Source organism: Rousettus aegyptiacus, unplaced genomic scaffold (genome assembly GCF_014176215.1).
Source record: "Rousettus aegyptiacus isolate mRouAeg1 unplaced genomic scaffold, mRouAeg1.p scaffold_m13_p_2, whole genome shotgun sequence".
In the NCBI taxonomy this organism is placed as follows: domain Eukaryota; kingdom Metazoa; phylum Chordata; class Mammalia; order Chiroptera; family Pteropodidae; genus Rousettus; species Rousettus aegyptiacus.
In genome coordinates this window covers 4,654,799-4,674,204 of record NW_023416295.1, presented here as the reverse complement: position 1 = coordinate 4,674,204, position 19,406 = coordinate 4,654,799, and the positions used below count along the sequence as shown (strand labels likewise).

Here is a 19,406-nt window from a genome sequence, read left to right as displayed (position 1 = left end):
TAAGGTAATTGGCCACTGCTCCCAACGGTGGGAAGGAGTGCCCACGGCCAGTGGCCGGCCAGTGACCGGCCAGTGACCGGCCAGGCAGGAAGGCCCCGTCCCATGCCTGGTGGCGGATTCCCTGTGAGACCACCGTGCACCGACACCTCTGTCCCGTCATGGGCTTCCTGCGTTCTCATGTCATGCAGCAGAAGGGGGTCACCGACCCTCAAACAGCCTTCCCCATCTCTGGAGTCCTTGAACAGGTGGAGGCCCACATCTGCTTCCATCCTGAGCCCCTGACCATGGCTGCCCCCTCCTCCGACAGAAGCCTCCTCAACCCCCTCCCGAGGATACACCTCCTCCACTGACCTTGAAGGGGACTCCTCTCTCCCTGCCCAGAACGAAACACCTCATCCCTGTGTGCCGCAGGGCAATAAAAAGTAGAGGTTCACCTCCTTTATTTTATACATGATGCTTCTTTTAATGCAGCCAAAAATGATAACTTGCTTTTCTTGGAACCATAACCGATGCAAGATGCAGTGACCAATTCATTCCTTACAACACCTGGGCTCCTTAAAGGGCCAGAAGACACGAGTTACATCCAGCCCATCAGGGAGCCAGAGGCGGATGGGCCCTCGGCCAAGCTCTGGTAGGCCTGCCACGAGGCAGGGCCTGGCCGTGCAGCCAGAAGTGGCGGAGGTGGACAGAGGCAGCTGGTCTCTCAGTCTTGGGAACTGGAGACCAAGGGCCGCTCACCGAGCCCACTGGGCAGGGGGAGTCCATCTGCACGCCTGGAGGGTTCTAACGGCTTCCAGGGCAGAGAAGGGCACGTGCAGGGGTTCATGACAAGCTTCACCTTTGCACCTGCCCTCGGCCAGGGGCATCCTGGGTCCGGGGCCTCTTCCAGTGCCTAGGAAGGCCCCTGGAGCATGCCAATCCCCTTCCGTCCCCTCTAAGAGACAAGAAGGAGAGGTGGTGTAATACTGTTTAAAATACCTTCTCATTTACAAATGCGTCCGAGGAAAGACATGCACACCCGTCTTCCAGTGTGCAAGCAGAGGGCCGAGACACACGAGCGCTCACTAGAGCGCTCACTAGGTGGCGGGGATGAGGGGGCGACTCCTGCACACGGTCACCTTCCCCCAGAGCCCCTCCCTCGCCCGCGGGTTTGCCTCCCGGCCCCGCCCACACCCCTCGGCCGGCTGGACGCTGGGGGTCATTGCCGGTTCCGGCTGCCCAGCTTCCTGCGGTCCTTATTCTGGCTGCGCTGAGGGTCATCCATCTTGTGGACACGGAAACACTCCTTGAGGTTCTGGGACCGGATCTTGGGATTCAGGATCTCCTCAGTCGTGTTGCTGGGGAACCAGCCTCTCTCCTGATCGTGCAGCCGCTCGCCGAAGATCCATCCTGCGCAGGGAGGAGATGGGGAGGGTCAGCAGCCCTGGCCAGGCCGCCGTCCGTCCGTGCAGGGAGCACAGGGGAGGCCTTTGGGCCTTTCCGCAAACCCCTGCTGGGGACCGCAGATTGGGTTTGCCCCCGTATGCTGGGGCGGTACCACCCCGACGCCCTCCTGGGGAGCAGTGTGTGTGCACACGGCTGCGATGGAACCAGCAAGGCTCTATGTCCCAAATGTATGGACTGTGGAACCTACTCCTGAGCCCTCAGCAATCCTTGGAGATCAGGAGACCCCAAGGGCCAGCGTCCCAAACGAGGGGGCCAGTGGGGTGGTGGCTGACTGATGGTTACCTGGCCACTGTCACCCTCTTGTTGGGCATCCCTCTCTGAGCCTCAGCCTCCAGGAGCCAGGCAGTCGGGTGAGAGTGGCCATCGTGAACTGGCCGACGCGAGCAGGGCGCCCTGGCTCTCTTTCCCGCCCCCAGAGATCGCCCTGCGGCACGGGGGTCCCTGGGCAGGCGCTAGGGCAGGGCAAGGACCTGGGGTCTGAGGGCCTGGGGCGGGCCTTCTACAGGCCACATGGAGGGGTGTCGGGCTCTTTGTCCATGGGAGGGAGGCAACGCTGCTCTTCCAATGCTGGGTGAGCCCCTGGGCTTTGGGACCAGCGGAAACGGCCTTCCCTGGAGGTCACTAGCCTGAGGCTTTCCAGCCAGGACCTCAAAGGGGCGGAGGGGCTGGGCGAGGGAGAGACGCTCTGTGCAGGTTTGGGGGTTCCGTGAGGGGCAACTGCTGCGGAAGGAAGGGATCCAGTTTCTAAGGGAGGGGAGTGAACCTCATTTGGCACTGATGCCGTTGGCAGGGGTGGGTGGGAGCTGGGGGGTGGCTTCTTGGCCCACTTTGGGCTCTGAGCCTAGTAGTGACAGGGTCACCTGGGAGCTCAGGGCCAAACCGGGATCTCGGGCCAGGATTAGGGTTAGGGTCAGAGTGAGTGTGTTTCTGGCCATCCTCCCTACCACCGTGACGGGTGGGCCAAAGCCAGGGCTGGCTGAGGGGAAGGTGCAGAACTGCAGCAGGTCCGGCCAGGTGCTGAGGGGGGAGGCGGACCTTGGAGCTCTGGGGGAGGGGAGCGGAGTTACGGGGAGAAGCTCCCCTCTGCTCTGGGAAGCCACGATGGGCAGAGCAATCTAGGGGAGCGGAGGTGTGCTGGGACCTGGGTCCCACAGCTGGGCATCAGGCTCTGCTGGCTGCTTCCGCCTGGGGCGGAGCTGCCCCGCCTCTTCCTCAGGCTGGTGTGGGGCCCTGGTGCAGGGTCCCGGGGGCGCGCGTGGGCGCAGTGCCCACGCCCCGCCTCACCGTCCTCCGTCTTGTCCAGGATGTTCAGGATGTCCGCCAGCTCCAGCGTCAGCTCGTCCGGCTGCTGGGCCACGTACGGGTGCACGCACTGGACCTGGGGGCAGTCTGAAGGGGGAGGGGAAGGCGGCGGGGCCTCATCACCGCGTCCCTGCGCCGCTCCCCACCCCGCAAACCCTGCGCACCGCCTGACGCGGCGCTGCCTCCCCTCCCCGGCGGCAGCTGAAAAGGGGTCATTTTTGGGGGGGGGGGGCGGGGGGACTTGGCTCCAAAAAAAAGGAGATTAATGTAGCCGGGGGCTCAGAAGAAACAACACGCGGATGGAGAGATGAACAGGCTGTGCGGGCTTCTCGGACCCGGGGCGAGGCCCTGGGAGAAGGCGGGTGCTGGGGACTCGGCGCTGTCGCAGAGGCCAGGTTCCCATCGGACTCGTGCCCGTCATGTTCTGTGAGGTTTTCAGACAACTGGCAACCCCAAAGAACACCGGAGTTCGCCTCTGGCTTCCGCGCAGTACCGGTCACTTAGGACCCGGCGACTTATTCCCCCGGTAACCAAGCAGCCGTTCGCAGAACTCGGCAGGCACGCCGGTGTCTTTCATCGGACCCTAAGCTTGCAGTTGGCACATGGGACGCTCAGGCGACTGGAGCGCGCACCCCGGAGGCCACACGGGCCTCTGGAATGACTGGCGTGGGAAGCATGGCCCTTTTAGGCAGAGCTCAGACAGCACCTGGGACTGACGCACCTGAGGCCTCACCTGCCCTGCCGGGAGGTGTCCTGTCCTCGTCCCAGAGGGCCACTTACCCAACAGCCGAGATGTGAAGGAAACAAACTTGGTTCTCCGGTTGGGGGCCAGCGAGGTCATCCAGCGCTTCATCTCACTCCTGGGACAGGGAAGAGGACAAATGCCCCACTACAGAGCGGCTGAGGCGTGGTGCCGACTGGCCGGCCGGCTGGACACGCGGACGGTGCCCAGGGCCCAGGGAGAGGCTGGGGAGCCCTGCGGTCTCCCCAGTACACTTCGAACACTCAGTTGGTGAAGGTGAGCGCTCCACAACGCCCCGAAATTAACACACAAAAGTATTTGGTGGTCAGCTGCCCGGAAGCCACAGCCTGTCGGGAGGTCATCGCCTCAGGCCGTGGGAAGGGGACCGAGATGGGCAGTGTGAGGGGTGGAGGGGCCGCGCCCCACACAGAGGGTCTCCCCACGTTGGTCTTGGCTGTCCCTCTCAGAGCCCTAGGGCTGCAGGGCCGGTGGCCTGGCCGCTCGGAGAGGTGACCAGACGGGTCACACAGTGATGGTGGTGCCCTGGCCAGCCCGGCCCAACAGTTCTACAACATCTCATAGGAAAAGGGGGCCAAGGGAACGCACACGTTCACACCGGGCAACGGGCAGCCACCCCCTAACGGCCACACACCCCGACACCAACCCCAGACAGAGACCCTCGCCATAGGGCCTGGGGCTGGGGAGAGCGGGCCGTGTGCAGAACCCTGGACAGGTGACATGGCGCGCGGGGCGGCCCCGGGCACTCACTGAGAGGACGCCTTTAGCATGTAGGTGGCCTCCCGGTCATCGGCGTTCTCCAGCAGCCGCAGGATGAACACGTTGGCCAGCGTCTGGCCCTGGTCCTCCAGCTCCTCCACGCGGAGCAGGCCCCTCGGGGCCGAGTCAAAGACCTGGTACTTGTCTCTGGGGACCGAGGGTGGCAGTGCAGGCACGTTGGTCCCGAGGTGGTGCAGGGGGCCCAGGGGACCCCTCGCACGGGCCAGCCAGCAGGACCAGCCTCACGACCACTCCTGCCCTCCCTCCCGCAGGCCCCGCCCCAACACCTGTCCCCCTCAGCCCCAAACCGTCCCTGCCCGTGGTGCGGACAGCGGACCAGGGGTCAGCACCGTGTGGGGCGCTGGGCTGGCCTCTCCATGTCCCCGGGAGCAAAACCCCACTTGACAGGAGGGAAAACCGAGGCTGGGGCTTGAATAAACTCGCCCAAAGGCCCAACTGGAAAAGAAAGCAGCTGACTTTACAGCTGAGTCGCAGCCTGAGCCCCTCAGGCCGCGGCGAGCCCCGCCCCCCACTCCTCCAGCCCCAGGCCGCTGCGAGCCCCGCCCAGGGGCCCAGGCCCTGCCGCCGCTCACCCAGGGATCTGCCGGCAGATCACCAGCAGGTCGTTGAAGAGGAAGAGGTAAATCTCCTGGAAGAGCTTCTTGGTGCGCAGGGTTCGGGACGTCTTGGGGCCCGACATCTGCTGCAGCTCGCCCTGCTTCAGCAGCCAGCGGGAGTGGGAGATGATGGGCACCGACTGGGGGGCGGGGCGAGGGGCGGCGTTAGGGTGCCGGGCAATGCACCTGCGCCGGCAATGCACCTGCGCGCCCTCCCGAGGCCCCGCCTCCCCCGGTGCCCCGACTGGGGAGGTAATCGCGCTGGGCCCAGAACACACGCAGCACTGGTGGACGGAAGGGGCGGGCCCTGGGCAAGTGAGGAGGGCGGGCGTGTGTGAGCGTGTGTGTGTGAGCGTGTGAGCGTGTAAGTGTGAGTGTGTGAGTGAGCATGTGAGTGTGTGAGCGTGAGCATGTGAGTGTGTGTACAGCTGTGTGTTATCTACCGCTGTGTACCTGGGTGTGCTCCCACGTACATGTGCCGTGTCTAAGTGTGTCCATGTGTACCGTATGTCTGCACACGTGTGTGAATCTGTGTACACGTGGGCATCTCTGTGTGTGTGTGTCATCGTCCCCCACCGGGGTCAGCTCATGTGACGCAGAATCGGAGGAGGGCCAAGGTCACAGGGGAGAGGAGACGTCCCCACTGACTGGCTCCGGGCCAGACTCCTGTCACTGGCAGGCAGCCCGGCAGGGGGAGCTACACCCCCGGGCCCAGAAGGCCATGCCTGCACCCCAGCCCGGATGACCTCAGACACTCCCGCTGGGCACTGCGTGGTCCTGTGCCCTCGTCGCCACGTGCCCGGGCCCTTGGGGCCCTTCGGCAGCTCACTCATGCGGAAGCTCGAGGTCAAGCTGGGGGCAAAGGTAGGTAACTTCCATCAGATCTGCAACTCCCCCCGCTGTAAGGATCGCTGGCTGGTCCCTGCCTCGCACTTAGCGTAAATGGGAGCAGACCGCCATGGGGTCTCGGCTCAGGAGACAGTGCAGGCCACTGCGACGGCCTGGTGACTTGTCGGGGGCAGGTGGGAGCCCAACAGCTAGGGGGTCAGGGAAGGCCTTGGGGGAAGGGACACTGTACTGAGGCCCATGGGTGGCCATTCAGGGAGTCTGGCCAGTGACCGACGCTCCAGGCCAGCTGGGTTGGGTCGGACCCACACAGGTGGGTGCGGGTTCACCTTGATCTTAAACTCCATCTTCTTCTGAATGCTGATCATCTGCTCCGTGCGGCTCATTTTCCTGACCCCCTCGTTGCACGCTTTTACCACCTAGGACAGGGAGAGAGACAGACAAGTCGGGCCGTCTGCGGCCACAGCTGCCCTCGGCCACTTCCCGCTGCGCGCTCAGGCCCCAGAGGGCTGAACGACCGCCGCGTCTAGACACCGGGCCCACAGCCGAGCTGACTGGCCCATCCCCATCAGACTGGAGCTCTCTGCTCTAGTACCTTCTGCGACAAAAGCAAAGCGGGAAAACCCGTCAGGCTGTTGTGGTTCTCAGCTCTGGTGGAGACGTTAGTGCCCCGTCCTTGCTGGGAAGTGTGCCCTGGAGAATGTAAAACGATGCCTGGCCCCCCCCACCCCCGTCACTAGAGAGAAACTTAAACGATGGACGTCCTTTCTCATCGGTCAGACTGGAAAAGGCAGATAGGCCGACAAGGCTCCAGGCTGGCCCAGTACGGGGACACAGACGCGGTCACACACTGTGGAGGAGTGTGGGTCCCCGCCTTCCCGGGAAGCAACCCAGGTGCTAAGAGGCCCAATAAAACCGCATGTCCCGGGACGTCTGGGGACGATATTCCGCCCTGCGCCGTGGTGTCTGGAATAGAGCCCAGCACTCAGAGGCTCTCGGTATCTGCGAATGAGCACGGGGCCCAGGGAAGTGGGGACTAGGGGGCTCCTGGCAGTGTTCTTTAGAATGAGAAAAATATGTGTCATCGACTCAAATGTCCACCAGCTGGGATTGATCAGCGCAAATATAGCCACACAACCCGGTACTCTGAACGCACTAAAAGCTGCAAAAACGTCACCTGCGCTAAATGGAGAGCAATGCCGGCTTATACGCCACAGAGAACACAGTCGCGTGTCCAGGCGTCTGTTTGGAAAGGTGTCTGGAAGGGCGCGCACCAGCACGTCCGCAGGGGGCCGTGGTGGGGGCCTGGTGTGACCCTCCCCTCTTCTTTTCACTTATGAACACTTCCTGAATTTTTTTTTTTGTATTGCGTATCAATTGCTTTTATAAATTAGAACCAAAAATCTTTATAAAGGTAATCTATGAGAAGCAGGAGCACCTTCCATTACGAGGAAAAGAGCTTAAGAAATGGAAAAGGCTCGCTGACCGCCGGGAGACCCCTGGGGCGCGTGGGCCTCTCACGGGCTCGGTGGTCACTGGGCTCACTCACCTGTGCCCCAGTGTGGCCAGCTGCCCCGTGCGGGCTGGAATGAACTCCTATCTAGTCAGGTGTATACGTTCTAGGGGTGAATACAGGGCCCTGAAAGATGATGCCTGACCCATAGGTCGCTGACGCCCCCTGACCGCTGAGGCTCCAGCCTTTCAGCCACTAGGCTGGGAGGAGAGAGCTGTTTGCCCCAGTATTCAAAGGGTGTGACCGCCAGAAGGATTCTGGTTCTGGTGGCCAACTGGTCTGGATACGGGGTGTGAGGAGAGGGCTGGGGGGGAATGGCCGGACGGGCTTCAGACTCCTTGCGACTCGGCGTGGCTCACATGGCCACTGAGGCCCGTCCCTCTCCCGAGCTATTGCCACTGGGACAGGAAGCGGAAAGGGCTCCTCAGCACCCATGCTCTCGTCCATTGTGGGGTCACCGGCAGGACGGCGGCCCTCGCACAGCTGCCAAGAACTGGCTCGCGGCTCCGGCTGACACCAGGAGTCAGCGCTTAGAGAGGAGAAGGCGCCACGTGGGCCGAGCACGCGGGAACACATGTGCTCGCTGGCGCCTCCCGCACGGCCCCCACCTGGCTGCATCAGGAGCAGGTGTGGCTTCTCCACACGTGGGCAGAGAGAGCCCAGGGCTCGGCAGGGCGCTGAGTCCTCCCACAGAGATAGGAGAGGCGCAGCTGGAGGGACGAGGGACGGGGCGTGGTGTGGAGGTGGGGGCTTGGGGCGGTGCTACATCGGGGCTCAGGACCAGGAGGAAAGACACGGGAAACAGGCAAGGACCAGCGGCCCCAGGGAGGCGGCTGCCGAGGAGAACAGGCCTGTGGGTGGCAGCAGAGGTCACCGTGAGTGCAGACTGCCTGGCTGCGTTGGAGTCCACTGGGGGCACACGACGGCCCTGTGAAGCAGGACACACCACCCTGCCCGGGCCACGCCTGGCCTGTTGTTTAGACCCAGTGACTTTTCTGGATTGCAAAAGCAAGTATGAGAATGCATCTGCACTTTCCAGAGACTCACTGACGTAGGTGGTGCAGGACCAGCAAGGTGAGTCTAGGCGAGGAAAGGGTTTACCGGGAAATAGGGGGAGAGGGAGCTCGCTCACCAGCTCCAGTTCCCTGTGGGCATCCGAGGCGGTGCATTCGCGCTCAGACCTTTCCTCCACTCTCTTCAGGATGTTCTGGGCACAGGGAAAGTCTGCGTTAATTCTCGCGATGGCCGTTTCTCCCCTCTGCCCGCCCCCCCCCCCACCCCTGCAGTGGCGGCCCCCAAGCTGCACTGGTCCAAATAGCCTCTCGTTGCAATGACGCCCGTGTACAAAGGTCTCTAGCAGGTGACAACGGAGGGCAAGAGAACCCTCCGCTGAGCCCAGGGTCGAGCATCCTGACCCAAAGCTTTGCCCAGCTCTCAGCTGCTAACCGCGAGCCCGTCTCCCGAGATGGTTAATCCTGAGGGCCAGGCCAGAGCCCGTGACCTCACTGTACAGTGAAGGTCAAAGTGAAGGAGGCGACCACGTGCTGGTGGGGAGGGCAGGGTCTGGCAGCGAGAAACGAGTCACACCCAGGGTCAGCCCTGTCCCCGAGGGGTACTCGATGCTCGTGGCGGGCACCATGGGCTCCCTACCCTCTCCTCTGGAACTGCCATTTGAAGCCAAGTGCCCCACTGCTTGGCACAGAGTCGGAGTTTAATTAGGATTTATGTAACAGATGGACTTGCTAGAAAGCCAGCAGAGACCCGAATGACTGAAGGAAATGGTCTACAGCAGCAGAAGCACACACGGGCCCGGTCTGCCTGTCGGGTCGGGAAGGCGGTACCTGGACCAGCAGCTTGAGGCGCGTGATTCTCTGGAAAGGCAGGATGAGGAAGGAGGAGAGAGGCAGCCCCCTGCACTTGGGGTCCAGCTCCAGCTGTGCGATCAGCTCCCGAAAGGCGGCCTTCTCCTGGCTGGGGACGCGGATATGAGAGGAGGCGTGAATCGGAGGCGTTTCCTCCCTACCCGCAGCCTCATCGGAACCAGACGGCCCACAGGCACCGAGGACGCACCGGCTCACTCATTTATCTATTTATTCTATCGAAATTAAACTGTTCACGTACAAGTCAAAGGACAATAGTGGCTTCCCATGCCTGGCCCATGAAGACTTAGCAAAATATGCTGTGCGTGGGAGGGCCAGCATTCCCCGCGTGACCAAGTCTATGAATCAGACGCACAGTTCAATGACTTCCCCAGCTGGAACCTTGGCAAGGTAAACCCACGTAGTGACAGGAGCAGGCAGAGGCTGGAAACAAATGCCAGAGGGCTCGTGCTGTCCCTGCCAGGCGGGTCTGCAGGCGGGCTGGGCAGTGGGCGGGGCCCCTGCTGCAGAGAGCTCCAGGGCATTGCCGCTGGAGATGAGACTCAGGCTAGGACAGCCTGTCAGCAGGGACAAGGACACTCTGCCTTGTCCTCGGGCCCAGACAGTCTGCACTCACGGGCCACACAGAGTCCCCTTGGGCACCTGCGGGATCTAGATTCCTGTTCTCCTGTATGCTTGGCTTCTCAACACTTGCCCTCAAAACTGGCTTCCTGATTCCCTCCAATCCCAATCTCGAACCCAAACTGTAAAACACCCGAAGCCCCTGAATACTCAAGCTTTAAAATACCCACAAGGGACAACAGGCTGGGACGGAATGGCCCAGTGAAGCAAAACGACTAGATGTCACTCCTCCGAAAGTCCTCGGATGCTCCCGAGTGGAGCTTAGAACATGTCACGGGCCGCACTGTCACGGAACCCGGGACAAGCATGCGAAGGGTCCAAGAGAGGCAAGCCGACTGAAAAACCATCTCGTTGACCGTAACGCCAAGAAAGTTTACGGAACGGGCAGATTAGCAAGACGTTCAAGGGTGTCGCTGGGTGGCCACCGAACAGAGTTCCTCCCACCCAGCCTTGCTGCGGCCTCGCGTTCAAATCACTTCCCTGACGCCTTGGGCCTCGAGCTGCCCTCTCGGCCTCAGGCTCCCTTTCCTACACCTCACAGAGCTCTGCGCTGCCATTCCGGGCAGAGGCGCGATGGCCGTGGCTGACCGTCTCGGCGTCAAGCTTCCTTTAGGGACGCGGAGTCCCCGGGCACCGGCCCGCGGCCAGGCGCACTCACAGCAGCTGCTTGTAGGTCCTCTCCTGGTACGTCTGGTTGCTGACATAGGTGATGTAGACCGAGAAGTCGTTGGCCGCGTAGTGGTGCACGATGTCGCACACGTCCGAGATGACGACGTTCTCCTCCATCCGCCGCTCCAGCTCCAGGAGGAACCTGCAGGAGGAGGTGGCCGGGGCTAAGGGCATGGGGCAGGGGACAGACGCTGGACACACCTCTGCCAGCCGGCCTGGCTCGGACACACCAGCAAACGCGACCGGATGGGGTCCCAGCGCCAGTGGCAAATTTGGTCACATCGAGGAATCACCGTTTAGTTGTTTTTTTTTTTTTTGTTAAGGCGGACATAGCATTAGAAGTGTTTTTAAGCAAGAGAGACCTTTTAGCTACGTGCTGGTAGGTCTACAGATGAAGTGACGACGGGGAAGGGTGGGGGCGTGGCTGGGCCTGGACGTGGAAGCATGGGGCTTGCTACGGTCTGCATATTGGAATCGTTCCTAATAAAATATAAATAAATACACAGACAAAAGGTGCTCCTCCTTCCCGCGAGGGTGACGCGGCAGAGGCTGAGGGCGTTTCCGGGCTGCTCTGATCTCAGGCTCCTCCAACCCCCCAAGCCTACTGCAGACGCAAAAGTGGGGTGTGGGCGAGGTGGGGGGAGCTGCTGCTCGTGGGGAGGGGGGACCCACGGAGAGCCAGCAGCTCTGCCACAGCTCAGTTTTGCATCTGAACACTTGGGGCTGGACCAGTTGCCCAAAAGCGCAGAACTAAGAGTGCAGAACTCCATGGCCCGCAGTGGGCACGGTAAATGGGTATGTTATACTAGCAATATGATCACAGTTCATTCCTTCTTCACGAGAACACAGGAATCGATGAATAGCTGTCTATCCGCCCTCCGCTCCGTAAAGGAGAAGCACAGTTCTCGTAACCAGGCCCACGTGCCGTGGCAAACGCCATCCCGCTGGGGAGGAGGAAGCACTTGTCCAGGGCTGTGCCCTGCACGGGCCCTCAGAGGGGCGCGGGGCCCTGCGGACACCCAGCCAGGGCTTCGTGACGTCATCGCGATAGAGAACGGCTTCCACGGACACCCCTGGACCCGGTCATGGTACCAGGCACACGTCTGCCTGACTGTGCGCCGGACGCGCGGATCACGGATGCTGACGGAGAGGGACCTGCAGCAGCGGGGAGGGGTGGCGGACCTTCGGGTTCACGTATTTATTCTTAACTTCTCATAGAAAATCCCAATCACGCAGAGGTAGAGAGACCTGTGTTACGAGCACCCGCCTCCTGCCTCAGCCATGCCCCGGGCAAGAAGGGTCGGAGAGCCAGGCCCCACGAGGACGGCACGGGTGGCTCACCGCTCGCTGACGGCCATGACGTCCAGGACGTTGGAGAAGAGGATGTGCGCCTCGGACGGGTGCAGGATCTTCTTCAGCCGCTCGTTCTCCATGAAGTGGGACACGAGCAGGCTCAGGCTCTTGTAGTAGGAGGCCTCGGAGGTGACCAGCTCGAACATGGCCTGCGTCAGGGACGGGGCAGAGCAGACGAGAGGGGCACAGTGCTCAGCCCCACGGACTCGCCCTCCAGGAGGCTGCCCGCCCCGTCCTCGGAGGGGCAGGGAGGCCTGGCGGGGCTCTTAAAAGTGGACATCGGCGGCTACAATGCTGAGGACACTCTCGTGGCTGATTACAGTGAAAACCGAAGACAACCTGTGGCCCAAAATACGGGACGGGGCATCCACGCCAGAGGCGAGCCACACACCGGAGACCGGGCAGGCGCCGAGGGTGGCAAGCAGGGACCCCGGGGTGCCACAGGCGGGGCAGTCGGCATGAGGGGCTCCCACTTCTACATGCCCAGACGGATATCTGGAAGGAAGTGGGCGGGGAGTGGAATTTAGGGGTGACTTTTACTCTTTTTACCCAGAAAATTGAAAACCGAGAATATATTATTCTTTTCATGGTCTGATTTTATAATGTAATCGCTAAGGCCACTTCCACTTTGAAAGAGAAAGGAATCACCATCAAATCAACTTTTTGGAGGCGGCTTTATCCCGCATCACAATGATCGTCTGATTATTGAGCCCGTGACGAGGACGCAGCCCATCAAAGACATTCTCTCAAGTGCCGGCCTGCCAAGGGCAGGAAGCAAGCCTGGCTCCCCGGCCTCCCTCGCTCACGGGCACAGCCAGCGACTCTTCTAGAGACCACCGGCCCTTCCTCTCCTTCCCCGTCACCCTCAGCTGCTCCTCGGCCTCAGACAGGCTCCAGTCCCACGGTGGCTGCCCCAAAGGGACAGCATGGTACGGGGTATTGTGCCCCCCCGCCCCCCACCCCAAAAAAGCCGTGTCCACATCCGGCACCTGTGACTGTGACCTTATTTGGAAAAAGGCAAGAAGAGCATCCTGGATCGAGGGTCTAAATTCAGTAACAGGCAGAGGGAGACTTGACGCAGACACACGGGGAGCAGGCCACGCGAAGACGGAGGCTAGACTGCAGGGGTGCCTGGCACCGGCGCAGGCCAGAAAAGGCGGGCGGAGTTCTCGGAGCCCTCGGAGGGAGCGAGGCCCCGCCTGCCCACGCCGCGACTCCAGGCGTCCGGCCTCTGCCCCTGTGCGAGGACGAACACATTCCTGTTGCTTTAAGCCACCTGGTTTGTGGTCATCTGTTCCAGCGGCCCCAGGAAACGCACACAGCCAGACGGATGGAGAGATGGACGAGCAGAGGAGGTGATGGGCGCCCACCCCACGTCTCGCTCCAAGCTCCGCACTGTCAGGAAGGCTAGAGCCGCAGGGGTTAGGCAGGACGGGGCAGGAAGCCAGGCAGGGAAGGGGAGAGCGAGGAGGGAGCGGCATGTGTCCCCAACACACCAGCCTCCGTCCCATTTAATCCTCACAGGGCCTCCAGGAAGGACCTACAGAAGCTCCTGTTTTGACAAAAGAAAACAGGATATGGAAGCTAAATGATGCCCTCACGGCACCTCTCTGCTGGCGGATCCAAGGGTTCCTGAGTCCTGGGCTCTGCCACGACCCCGCCCTGCCGTGTTAGACCGTGGCAGAGCAGGGGCAAACGGCAGGCGGCCGGCCTAGCAGCCACCCTGTGCCTTCCATGGAGAGCTGGACAGCCAACATGGCAAAGCGCTTTAAAACAAATGACATATTGGTGAGCGGGGGTGCGCATTAGCATAACCTGCCCAGTAACAGTGAGAAAGTAGCACCCCCCCAACACCACTCCAAGGGTGGCCACCAATTACAGACCCTGGGCCACCAGCAGCCTCAAGGGACCACCTGGGCTCCTAACGTCTGTCTGGCTTGAAACAGTGGCAGTGAGCTGAGGCGCCTAAAGGAGCCCATGGCCTCTCAGTGATTGTCCCCACGTCACGGCTGCTTGGTTGACTTATAGACACGAAGCCACGGGGAACACAGCACTCTGGCCTCACCAGCAGCAGAGCTGCGCCCCAGTGCTGAGCGAGGGCCCACCCTTCGTTCTGCCGGAGTCACCCCAGTGCACCCCGACACACACACCTCCCTCCCTCAAGCCCTGCATGGCAAAATTGTGACTGTGACGAGTAGGAAGTTCCCCGGAAGCTTCTCTGTTGCCAATGCTGAAATCAAGTCACTTTCCTGCTGCTAAATTTAAGCTTCTTAAGAAAATGTCAAGCCATTACAGCTCATAAGTTCTAGGCAAATATAACTGGAAAAAAAAAAAAAAAGCACCCCGAAACTGATTCAGATGAGTGTTACCATGAGAGAGGGGTAAACACCTTGCTCCAAACACAGCACTGAAGAGAAAGCCATGTGTCCTTGAAGGACGCCTAGGACTGTCATGGTGACCTATCCCGGCTCAGTTCATCCAGACCCCTGGGTCGATGGCGTCTTTGTCCTGATACCTGGAGGACAAGGGGTCAGGGGCAGCTGGGCAGAGGCGGGGAGGTCTCCTCCGCTGACGCGCAGAGGGCTGGGGCCTGAATCATTGCTCACCGGCACTGGCCGAGCCCGTCCACCACACTCACCCCCTCTCTCTCTGTTTATAGGCGATTAGTCATCTGTGAATTTTAGTTTTCCAGGGTGTTTGTCTTCGTTTTATATGTCAAATTATTTGCCACATCAATATGGTCGTCTTTTCCTTGTGGTATTATGTTTACTCTCTACTTTGCAAGGCAGCGTGGCGCCGACGGGGATCCAGGCCCTGCTTGTTCTTCACTCATTCATGCATTCATGCATTCATTCATTCATTCCGCAAACGTCTGCTGAGCACTGGTCGAGGCATCAGGCCTGCTCAGCAGTGAACACGACAAACGCCCCGTGGTCGCCAGAGCCGACATCCCAGGGGAGTAGAGACGGGGCGGATGGGGAGAGACGCCGCAGAGCGGAGGTGCGTGTGAGTGAGAGTGAGCGTGAGTGTGCGAGCGTGAGTGTGCCCCTGCAGAAAGTCCCTCCCTGGTCAAACCGGCACCTGCTTCCCAGCCCGCAGCCCCTCCCTCCATCCACCATCCTCCGGGCTCAGTCCTGGGCTGGGCTCACACGGGAGGTCTGTCCTCGGGGCTGGCTCAGTTAGACCGGCCCGAACTTTATGAATCATGGCTGGGTCTCTCAGGGCCACTGTTAGCGCCTGACTCACTATTCCCGTTGGTATCTGCCGGTAATCACGTTGCTCCTCCCACTATCTCCCGCCCCTGCGACCACTAAGCTGCTGATGCCCGTTTGCTTTGCGAAGGGTAAAATCCTCTGTGCTTATGCATCACAGGCCACTCCAGCCATTTCTCCCCAGGGGCCAGTCCAGGTGGTTTTGCAGTTGGCAAAGGCTGGGGGGGGGGGAGGGGCGGAGGGCACGGCTGGCATCCGCCACGGGCAGCAGAGCAGCAGAGTAGCCAAGGCTTTGGCCTTGGAGTCAGCCAGACCTCTGTCGTGAGAATTGCTTCATCCCAGTAAGCCTCGGTTTCTGTATGTGCAAAATGGGAACAGTCCCCAGCAGGCAGTGCTCAGCCTGGAACCGGCCGGTGCCAAAGCATCTGCAGACGTATGGGGCCGTCGTCGGGGTCCCCGCCTCTGACCTCTGGCCATTGCGCTCACAGGCCCGTGCTTCACGTTGCTTCTCTGGCCAGAGGGGTCAAGGAGGGCTTGTCCCAGGAGGTGACACTGGCTCTGAGTCCCAAACTACGACCAGAAAGCCCATCGCTGGGGTGCAAACACTGTGCAGAGAAGGGGCTGGGGCTCAGGGAGGAGGCAAAGTCGAGGAGGTGGCGCTGGCCCAGGCCAGTGGAGGGGGTCAGGCAAGGTATGCAAACAACAGGCTCTCCTTGACATTTTGAGACCGTCCCCTCGACCGGGCCAGAACCATGCAGCCTTGTTTTCATGAGTCTATAGTAACTACTGCTCCAAATGCTGTGTGCTAACACACTTCCCGTGCCAGCCTGTGGACCCCAAGCCACGCCTGTCTGTGGACCTAAAGCCACGCTTGTCTGTGGACCCCAAGCCACGCCCCTCTGTGGACCCGAAGCCACGCCCCTCGGTGGACCCGAAGCCACGCCTGTCTGTGGTCCCAAAGCCACGCCCCTCGGTGGACCCGAAGCCACACCCATCTCCCCACCACCTCCCCCGCCAAGTTCAGGAAGCGCGCAAGCACGTTTTTCTCAGTAGATTTAGCTTTTCCTCCGAAGAAAGGAACGACACATCAGGAAAATCACCGGCACTCCATCTGGGGCTGTCCCCGCAGGGTCTCTGGGGAGCCGCCGGGTTTAGCATCAGTTGGCGAGCATCTTCGTAGTGTTATGGGCGTAGCCAGGAAGCCAAAGCAGTCCCTCGGCGCCCGGGTCGTGGGGCGGCCCGCTCACTTGCCCCAGAGTCCCAGGCTCCTCTGAGGCCCGACCGTGCCCAATGGCCAGGTCCAAGGCCCCATTCGAGCGTCTGAATGGAGCGGACCTAGGTAGCCTGCATTTTCCCACCTGTCGTGGACCAAACTGTGTCCCCCAACGTTCATAAGTTGCAGTCCCAACCCCCAAAGTGATTGCATTTGGAGACAAGGCCTTTGACGAGGTAATGGAAGTGAATGAGGCCACAGCGGTGTGACCGGCGCCCTCGCAGGAAGAGGCAGAGGCACGAGGGAGGCCCGCACGGAGGAGAGGCCACGCGAGGGCACGGTGAGAAGGTGGTCTCGCCGGACAGCCACCTGCTGGCACCTTGGACTTCCGGCCTCCAGCCACTGCGTCCGTCGTGGTGGCCAGGGCACCGCCGGAAGTTGCGCCCAGCTCGGGAACTCTGTCTGTCTGCACCTCGAGGCCCAGCATTAGGCCACGCACCCTGCCCCCACTACCCGTCTGACCAGGCCGTGGGCTGGAGGGTGGCCCAGGAGGCCCCTCCCGACACAAACTCTCACCTCTCAGGGAACCAGGCGAGGTGAGACATTGTCCTAAGTTGCTGTGAAGGAGGCCGAGGACCAGAGTGGACAAAAACGAGGCGTTCTCTGCCGGGGCCCCGTGTCTCTGGGGAGGCTCAGACCAGACTGATGGCTATTCAGCAATATTCTCTAAAACAGCACATGCTGCTTCCAAAATAATTAATAATAATAATAATAATAATAATAATAATTGCACAGGGGGAAAAAGGCTATTTTGTAAGAACTGCTTGCCACCGCGCAGGGGCCCGCTCCCTGGCACTGGCGTCTTTAAGAACACTTTTTAATGGCACTGGCTTCTGAGGACAGAAAGGGCTTTTACTGGGAAGACGGCAGAGCGAGGAGGCAGGAGGCGAGGCTGAACTCCGTCTCCCCGGCCCAGGGTTTTGGGCTGCATTTACAGGAAGAGCGGGGGGAGCGTTACGCACACGCGACAGAGTTCCGTCATTCCGGCGTCACGGGGACCCCGGGCCCAGGCGCCAGGGGATCGCAGCTTTCCAGGCGGGTCGGTGTGTGGTCCGCGGCGGGTTCCGGCCCCGTCACGTTAAAAGGTTATTCCGGGCTGTAGCCTTTCTCTAGTGCGCATGGCCTCGCTCCCTTCCCCACCGCTGAAACAAAACCAACTCACTGTCTCGTTAGAAACAGGGCACGGCCGGTTCGGACCGGTTCCGGGGCGCCAGGCTGACCACCCCTGCTGCCGCATCTCTTCGTGGGGCTCCCAGCTATGTCCCCATGCTTTCGCTCCAGGGCTCCGTGCCTTGTGCCTTGACCGCTCTGCTACGGGATGGCCTTCCGTGCAAGCACCGGGGTTTCTCGCGAGCCCAGAGCCCAGTAGGGCCAGTGCTGCCCCAGCTGTTTGTGGGTCGGCCAGCTGTAGCTTTTGCAGAAGTCCCCTCCTTCCCGCACTGGATCACGGGCTCTTTCCATGTTCTTAATCATCTTCCCAGCCTTACGTGGTGCTTTCGAGTAGGTGCTGAATGGTAAATTTGTTTAAGGAAAACCTCTAGACTAGCGCTCAGATGAGCCAGACCCGGCGTTGGGTTGATTATGCAAGGCAGGGGGGTTAGTAGTGCCCACCGACTCAACTTCTACCCAGAGGCTTGGCTGCCCAGCCGGCTGCTCCCTCGTGTCACCCTGCATCTGTTTCGAAGACACGGTCAGCTGTGTTTGCCGTCCCTCTGTCCTGGCTCTTGTGGGTCTGGACATCTGACATCTCTTGATGGCTCTCTAAAAGGCCCTGCCCCTGGTGCAGGAGGCACAGGAGACCCGATACTCTGCGTGTGTGACGAGCTCCTCCTAAGAGCTGGGGCTGCCGGGCACTGGGGACCCCGAGGTGACAGGACCTTGTTGGAGAGCGCCAGCTCAGGCGACCACGGTGCTGGGAGCCTGGGTCCACGCTGCCTGGCTCTCCCCAGCTCATTTGCTCCACAGACTTGTACCGAGAGCTGGCTCCAGGGAGCGGCTGGGCTCAACGCTGGGGACACAGAGGGACACAGACAAGCTGTCGCTGAGGATGCAGCTTGGGCACGGCCGATGACGGCTAATCGGTGATCCTCACGGTGACGTGGGGAAGCAGAGGAGGGGGCCTCGCGCCGGCGGTGGGGGGAGGCGGGCAGCCAGGGAAAGCTTCTGGAAGGAGCAGAGTCAAAGAACGAAGAGGAGGTGGCCAGGCAAAGGTGGAAATAAAAGCCCGCACTTCTCGGCTTGGTCCTGCGTTCACAGGTGTTTGTGAAAATGCAGATTCTCCGGCCCTTCTCCAGATCTACAAATAACCCGTCTTTTAACAGGATGCCCATATCATCCTGAGGCATGTCAGAGTCTGAGGGTCCCTGGCGCCTGGGGTTGGGGGTCCCCAGAGCCTCTGTGTTCATCCTTCATGTATCAGGCACCCACCTGATACATGATTTTGCTGTCGGTGTGTTTGCTTTGGCCTGGAAGGAGGGAGGGGACAAAGAGAAAGCCGGACAGAATGCTGAGGGCTGAGGTATCCCTCCTGGAGCTTGGCCGCCCCTAGAGGCCATGGGACATCCATCACCCACTGACACTGCGGTTCAGACCCCACAGTCCTGGCCCCCTGCCCGCCACGTGCTAGCAGGAGTTATGTCTGCCTTGGCTGCCAAAGGCCTTGTGTTCAAGATGCTCAGACCCCAGAGACACCTCGAGGCCCTGGGGCTGCGGCCGCCCCAGCTGCTCAGGTGGGCGGTCTGTGCTGGGATGACCGCCCGGCCCCCGTCCTCTGAGGGTGTCAGCAGGAGCCAGGGAAAGGTGCTGCCAGGCGCTGCCATCAGAGGCCGAGCCACACTCTCCTGGGGACCTCGGAGTGCCCACACGGCTACCCTGGGCGGACGCACACGGTGCTCTGCCAGACCTCACTTCCCCGGTCATCTGACCATAGGGGCACGAAGCTCTCCTCACCTCTGTGGCTAGCACAGGAATTCATACCACACAGGCATTAGGAGGACAGAAGTGACTCCAAAAAGGCCCCCTAGAGTATCTTTTTTTTTTTTTCTATAAATAATAAGCGATAAAGTAAAACTCCACAGCCCGTTCCCTCACCCGCGGTATCCTCACAGGAAATGCGAGGAGGGCCAAGGCTGAGCAAGTTCGTGGGGCCTCGGCTG

General features: G+C 61.0%; 1 protein-coding gene across 3 annotated transcripts in view; it reads right to left on the bottom strand.

Moving 5' to 3' along the window:
• Positions 1-423: 423 nt before the first annotated feature.
• NGEF (neuronal guanine nucleotide exchange factor) overlaps positions 424-19,406 on the bottom strand; it is an 86,465-nt gene continuing 67,482 nt past the window's right edge. For all 3 annotated transcript variants that reach the window (XM_016134728.2, XM_016134730.2, XM_016134729.2), the window contains 10 exons: positions 11,755-11,915; positions 10,403-10,555; positions 9,085-9,214; positions 8,376-8,450; positions 6,060-6,149; positions 4,861-5,024; positions 4,259-4,414; positions 3,529-3,608; positions 2,731-2,835; positions 424-1,389 (listed from right to left, as the gene is read on the bottom strand). In XM_016134728.2, coding sequence (XP_015990214.2) covers positions 1,199-1,389; positions 2,731-2,835; positions 3,529-3,608; positions 4,259-4,414; positions 4,861-5,024; positions 6,060-6,149; positions 8,376-8,450; positions 9,085-9,214; positions 10,403-10,555; positions 11,755-11,915 — 1,305 coding nt within the window. In that variant the 3' untranslated portion in view covers positions 424-1,198. The remainder of the gene's footprint in view (positions 1,390-2,730; positions 2,836-3,528; positions 3,609-4,258; positions 4,415-4,860; positions 5,025-6,059; positions 6,150-8,375; positions 8,451-9,084; positions 9,215-10,402; positions 10,556-11,754; positions 11,916-19,406) is intronic.